Source organism: Xenopus laevis, chromosome 2L (assembly GCF_017654675.1).
Source record: "Xenopus laevis strain J_2021 chromosome 2L, Xenopus_laevis_v10.1, whole genome shotgun sequence".
Lineage (NCBI taxonomy): Eukaryota > Metazoa > Chordata > Amphibia > Anura > Pipidae > Xenopus > Xenopus laevis.
Genome location: NC_054373.1, coordinates 91,528,702 through 91,535,959, shown reverse-complemented (window position 1 = coordinate 91,535,959; position 7,258 = coordinate 91,528,702). Strand labels below are relative to the sequence as shown.

The 7,258-nt window shown below is 37.8% G+C and overlaps 1 protein-coding gene across 2 annotated transcripts in view; it reads right to left on the bottom strand.

Annotated features, from left to right (window-relative positions):
* Positions 1-2,920: 2,920 nt before the first annotated feature.
* col9a2.L (collagen, type IX, alpha 2 L homeolog) overlaps positions 2,921-7,258 on the bottom strand; it is a 49,856-nt gene continuing 45,518 nt past the window's right edge. Inside the window, exons 32-33 of one of the 2 annotated variants that reach the window (XM_018245292.2) lie at positions 6,009-7,161; positions 2,921-5,485 (exon numbers count right to left, since the gene is read on the bottom strand). In XM_018245292.2, the coding sequence (XP_018100781.1) occupies positions 6,965-7,161 (197 nt within the window). In that variant the 3' untranslated portion in view covers positions 2,921-5,485; positions 6,009-6,964. 2 annotated transcript variants of the gene reach the window in all.

The window sequence follows — 7,258 nt, the reverse complement described above, 5'->3', positions numbered from 1 at the left end:
AAATTTGTTCCAGCAACACAATCAGAAAACATGACCACTTTTTTTACGAATGTATGATAGTTCCTTGAGTTGGAAAAGAAATGCTTTACAGAAATATTATGCTGAGTACCTGAAAAGGATACAGGTTGCATCAACAGAAGGACTGAGTCCAGTTGTAATCCATTCTAGGGATGCACCAAAGATATTCAAATTACATAATCTTAGGTGTGTCTAGTTTCCAGTGCTGTAAGTGTCTGTAGGAAAAACGAACAACAGATGCGGCTGATTGGCATGCTGCCCTGAAAAATGTGGCACCCTGAAAAATGTTCCACCCTAGGCCTAGGTCTTTGTGGCCTTTCCACAACTCCGGCCTTGGTTATACAGACTTGAAAATGTTGTTTCATGGTACTTCTTTTTCATTAACTAATGTTGCTTGAATCTAAAAATAAAAATTGTATTTTGTAGCAGGGAGGGAAAATGTTTTAACCTTATCCTAAATAACTCCCAACTCCTGTCCTCCAGCCTTGAATGTACTTCCTACCATCCTGCCCTCATCGATGTGTTCTCAAAAAAATGGAAAATTCATGGAGGTTTGGCAAGCATGAACACAAGTAACAATAACGAACCATTAAAGAATGATTTGAGATTCCAGTGGCCCTCATTAAACATTTCCTATTGTTCAGAGTGAGACATCTACTTACTCTTTGGAAACATCTTCATTCCTCCTCTGTCATTCCCTGCTAATTAAGATCATAAAGCATTTTGCAAGTAGAGGGCTAGCCAGGAAGACAAGGTTCTTAATCATGTGCTAATGACACGCTCCTGGCAATAATTACAAGATAACAGTGTTTGCAGTCCGTAATCAGAACAATTCAGCTAATTAAATGAGGCAAACATTATACTTCCTGCAGCCATACAGCAATAGGGACATTACACCTTCATGCTCACCTTCTTATGTCAACCTAGGGGTGTGGAATATAAAGTCAAAATGTTCAACCTTGTTTTACAATTCCTACTGAAAGTGAGAGTGCCATATTGCATGCCTGGTGTAGTGCCAGGACTGCACATGCTGTTACACATTCACAAAGTGCCTGTGCAATATCCATTGGGTTTCGGCGTTTGTATTATGTTGAGAAGTAGATCGACAAGAACAAAAAGATGTGGAGGTAGAGTAAAGCCCTAATTAAATATTTATGAATCAGGGAGATGGCACTGCAATCTTCACAGAGGGTAAATGAAAAACAATAAAATAAAAATTGAATACTTAAAGGCATAGTTCACCTTTAAGTTAGAATTTAGTATGTTACAGAATGCAGATTCTTTCCATTTTTTCAATGTCTTCATTTTTCTTGTAGTTTTTGAATTATTTGCTTTCTTATTCTTACTATTTCTAGCTTTCAGTAGGGGATCTCTGACCCCAGTAGTCAAAAACGATTGCTCTGTGAGGCTACAATTTTATTTCATTGCTTTTTCTAGGGGCTGGAACTAAGGGTAGGCAGAAGAGGCATGTGCCTAGGTTGCAGTGGCAGGGGGACACAAGGCACATACCTCTTTTGCTGCCTGCCCGTACTCCAGGCCTTGTTCCTCCTCCATTCGCAGGTTATTCTTTGCACTACCAAACACCACTAGGTCATCAGCACGAGTTCTTAATCACGTGCGCATGCACAGTGGACTGGTCACTGGCATGTGTATGGCAGGGGCTGGCCCGCCTCTGCTTTTTCTTATTAATTATCTTTCAACTCAGCCCTATTTTTATTCCAGTCTCTCATTCAACCACTGCCTGGTTCCTATGGTAATCTGGACTTGAAATTTCCAAACTGGAGAGCTGCTGAATAAAATACTTAAATATTCAAAAATAGACAATAGAGTTAAGACAGAACAGCAATCTCTGTATCATACTAGACGTTAATTTTAAGGTGAACAACCCCTTAAAAAAAATAAACAGGATTGGTGTAAAAAATTGGGAGTACAGGATTTCAGAAAAGGCTGAAAGTCAGGAAGTGTATATATGTCACGTTCAGAAAGCAAACATTCAAATCCAGAATGCCACTTATTTGGTTTGGTTGTGGAATTTCTAATCTTTAAGGGCATGAGTTCTACTAATTGACTTGGTGGTGTGTCTATTAACCTAGCCTGGTAACCAGTCAGCAGATAACTTTAATTGATCTGTATTCTAAAAGGAAACATCAACAATGAGACCAGAAGAATTGTGAGAAGATTTTGGTTCACATTCTTCTAGGATTTCAAGCTCAGCAAGGCCCCCTATTTTATAATCATTGGGAAAGAGGTATCAGTTGAACATTCTTTTTTTACTTTTTTTGGTGAGAAGCCTGGAGGCCTTTGTTAACCTTACTCTGATACTGGATTACTATTTGTAAAAACCTTACAAACTGGTGTTTACATTTTACATTGACTATACAACTATTGAACGCAGAAGATGATAGCTTTATATTATTATAAAAATGCCCCATAAAGAAAAGAAACTCTCAAAAATGCCTCATGCCCAGAAGAAAGTCTTGCCCACAGTGATCAGTTTTGTCTATATTACATACATTGATCCAAGAGTTTACACAATGTTATCAATATCTTCAGTAGAGAGTCTGCCTTTAATAAATAAAAAACTCAAACAAGTGTCTATTTCAATCTACTGATATCATACAGTACATTTAACAGAGCAGCTATTTCTGGCTAAAGTACAAACCAAGACTCCGATATACAGTCTCCAACCCCAACTTAATTGGTGTCAAACTAAAGCAATGCTTCCTGTTCCTAATAATGTACAAGTGTTTATTGTTGGAGCACGAAGTGTGATGAGAAAGTTTGGAAAAAGGAAAGATGAATTTTGTGTATTTTTGCTTTAATTGGGTAGTTAATGTACTTACACACACACAAGCGTTATTTCCCTGCCATTCAAATGAAAACACATGAATGCCAAAAAAACGACACCTCAACTCTTCTTTATTATTCCAATTTACTCAAAAAGTCTTTTTTTCGTACTTATTTAAAAAATAAAATAATCATTTACACAGTTTTACATGGGGAGGAAGATGAACTGGTTCTGCAGGAAGTTCTTGGCACTGCTGTTGGACATGATCACAAATATGGAAATAGTAAGCATTTTAGCTTGCAAAAAAAATACAAACATACTTAAATTACAATTTAACAAACCAAAAATATTGCCAGAAATGTCTAAATTGCAATTTATTTAAATTAGTGAGTAGAGACTAAATTGAGGTAAATTTGCATAATGTGCATTTTTGTCATTATAACTGTTACTAGTGAAAAAGATCACTCACCACTTGCCTTCTCCTAATGCACCAATACCAAGGGCGTGAATTAGCTTTAATGTTCCTCTTACCTTCCTGTACACATCTATCAATCACACCTCTTAACTCCTTCCAAGAGTGACAACACGGCATATACCCATATATATCATAACTACATGATGTTTATCTGCAGCAACAAAAAACAACCTATAACACAAACAATACCTAGCATCTCTCCAGAAGGGGTAACAAGCTTAGACACAAAGAACTGACATACTTCTCAGTGTTAAAACAGTGATGTGAAGAGCAATGGACCCAAACATATACACAGACACAAGTTATATATTTAGCACCATTTGGCAAAACCCAAAGTAGACACCTTGTACATAAACATTAAGGAAACATACAGTACTAACTTGCATATTAAGTTGACCATATGTGTTCAGGTTTGATCATAGAGGTTGGTGGATTTTAAGTTGACCATATGTGTTCAAGTTTGATCATAGAGGTTGGTGGATTTTAATCATTCATTGATCAGTTTTGACCAGCCATCCTATCACATGAAACCTCCTCATCAGCCCAAATGAACAGAACAATAAAATGTGGCCAACCCCATGTATGGTGACACCACGTAATATCTGGATGTTCTGTCCAAGGGATGATGAGATGGATACCTTTAAAGGAGAACCATGCATAAAAAAATTAGTCTAGAAATGCAACACATTAAAATTTTGACTTCTGTACCAGCTCAAGGCAACCACAGCCCTTTAGCAGTAAAGACTGGTGCCTCCAATGATGCCACGGTAGCTCATCATTCTCTTTTCTTTGGGCAGCTGTCAGTTGCCTAAGCTTAGGGACTGACTACCAATACACAGTATAAATATATAATACAAAATTCACAATAGATGGCTAATTAGTAATTAATTTTGAGGCATCTCAAAAACCACATGCATCAGAATGTAATAATCAGCCCTGTAGCATTACTTTTATGACAAAACAAAAAAAAACTATTTTCTGCTTGATAATTTCAGACAACGCCTAAGCTTAGCTTCTCAGCAACTGCTCAGACCACACTGAACATGTGCAGTGCCTTTAACACTCAGAAAATGGTCTAATACAATCCAAGATGGAAAGCTGCTGTAAGTAACTGAACACCTATATTGGTACAGAAAGCTCAGTATGATAAATACAGTATGTTTAGCCCTGTCCATTTTTAGGCTTTAGTTCTCCTTCAAGGTTGTCCTGTGTATAGGTATATACAATATTTAAATAAAAAAGAGGTTAATTTGCTTCCTATGAGAAAATAAGCCCCCGAAATTGTATAATTTTAACGAAAATGCAGCCTGTCTGGACAATTAATTCACTGGCTGGTTGGCTGGATTAATACAAGGAAGTGCAGGCCTTTGTAGTCCTGGGTTTGTCAATAACCATATATAGCCCATATATATATATATATATATATATATTATCACTGAATGGCGCCATTGCCGTTGCTGTTTTTCTGCTTTAGCTGAATAGACAGTTTGATTAGCCAAGGCGCCTAAGTTTGAACCAAAGCATGCACCAAATGACCACAGACGTTGATTAGAAACTGATGAAATTGTCTCATTCATTGTTGTGTGATTGTAACCAAGGTAAACTCGGCACCCATTGGTGCTTTTCATGGAATGGCATAAAATGTTGCTTTTTGGACCCCTAGATGAATGATAATTGTAGTACCCCATTATCTACTTGATATCTGCCCTATACACACACAAGAAATGAGGCCACATGCAGTTTCCACATTTATAAACACAAAGGACAATAGCTAGCCAGAAAGAAAGACACTTACTTGAGAGAGAAACACAACATTACACAAACATGAAATTGTCATCTTTCATATTGATAATGCTACACGGAACACACAGACAATAGATACCTGCTTTTTGTTATTATGCCTTTCACAGTTACAAGCTGCATCTAACAATGGCAAACATACCATGATAGTGACAAGTGAAATTTTTCGCCAAGTTTCATCGAGAAAATCCCACTCATAGACTGTGACGGGTGAAAAAATTTGCTGCGTGTCAAATGCACTTCAATGCATTTCGTGAATTTTCAGCGAAGCAAAACAGGTCAGATTCGCCCATCACTAACATGAACATACGGACAGGTAATATAGAGACATAAAAGGACGACACTTTTCTCTCACACTTACACACAGTAGACACGTATTACTGTTTACACAGAGAAAAATGTACCTTAAAGGGGACCCGTCACCCAAACAAAATTTTTCCAAATCCTATTTTATCATGATAGTCAAGCAAAATGAACTTTAATTACACTGTATACATTATTTAAATATTTTTTCCATCAGTCTGGGAACTCATAATTATAGTAACCAGAAAGAAGCCATTTTGTGGACACTGTTATTAAGGCAAGCCTTGTATCATCTCAGAATCTTGTTTGTGCACCAGGGGACAGGGACCCAATGTCCATCCCCATGCCCTGGTTACACAATTAAATCGTTAAGAGAGCTGGGGGAATGTGGAGAGAGCAGTGACATCTAGGAAGTGCTGAATGGAAAGTGAAAGTAATTGTTTGCCCTGCCTCTATGCCACGGGCATAGAGGCGGGGAAGGCAATATTTGATTGACAGCTGATATTTTTAAATGAGTTTACAACAGCTATGAATGCTTTAATAAAAAAAAAGAAATTGACTTTCATGTTTAATTTAAAAAGGACTTTTATTATACAGATTTTTATGTCTGGGTGACGGGTCCACTTTAAACAGGCCTCATTTATCTGTGATCGGCTTTTGTCCAAATTCAGGTGAGCAAAGAAAGAATGTTTATACTTATCTTTCTGCTTATAAACATTATATATTTAACATTATATATTTATATATCACTCCCGCCATCACAGTAATCCTGCGGTATTAAACTGAACGTTTATCAAGTAGATGTTTTAATGTTGGAAATGTAGGGACCTTTTAGATGTAATGGAATTCATTTAGAAATACACTTTTTGATTGTAATATAAATAGAGGCCTTTAATGCCAACACTTTGTACAAAAAGACACAAAATGCCATTAACAGTATTTACTATTTATATTTTGGTCTGTACTGGACTATTTTGGAATTTGGAATATTTCTGCCCGGATGTGTCCAGTAGGAAAGGTAAAAGGAGTATATGAATATTATACATGACAACAAACACATTACTATTCATTTCTTTCTGTTTCTTCAAGTGAAGGAAGAAGCCATAAATGCTGGAGAGCTTCGTTAATACATTTCCTGCTCTTCGGGAAAACACACAGTATTGCTTGATATCAGACATGAAAGTTGGTGTCGCTTGTTAGTTTACACCACCTGCTTTGCAGGCAGCCAGTAGGTGATCCCCTGTTGTCTCTAATCTGGGTACATCTTCTTAATGGAAATAGAATTAAAGAGGTGGGCCTTGATAACCAATAATGTAGAGAAGGGTAAAATGGCATTTGGTGACTGAGAATGTTTCACTGGAAACCTCAGAACCTCCTGTTCTTGCTTCCTCCCATGGTCGTGCCAGAGCTTTTTTATTTTTTAGGTCCTGCAAACCCCCTTTGTATATGAAAGGACCATGTTGGGGAAGCATGGTGTATTTGGAGAACTAGTCCCTGCAATAAGTACAGGTTTATTCCCATGATATTCTCAGTTTGTCTCCAGGGTCCTTTAAGAGAATTTGATGGGGAAAGTGGGTTCCTTAACCTTTGATGGTGCCTGGTTCAGTCAGAGATGCTGGAGCATAAGCAGAGGCTGCCAAACATGCTGCTGCCTCACAGAACCCTGGGAGACCAGCTGGTCCAGGGAGCCCAGGTCTTCCCGGCTCTCCTGATGCCCCTTGTGAGCCTCTATCTCCATCCTTTCCATCAACAGCATGACCGGGAATACCAGGGAGACCTGAAGGAGAAGAATTTGAATGAATAGTCTGTGAGCTAAGAGGAGAGGTCCTCCAAACAGCGGAAGGCCAGGTTAACATGACTGAAAAACGTACATG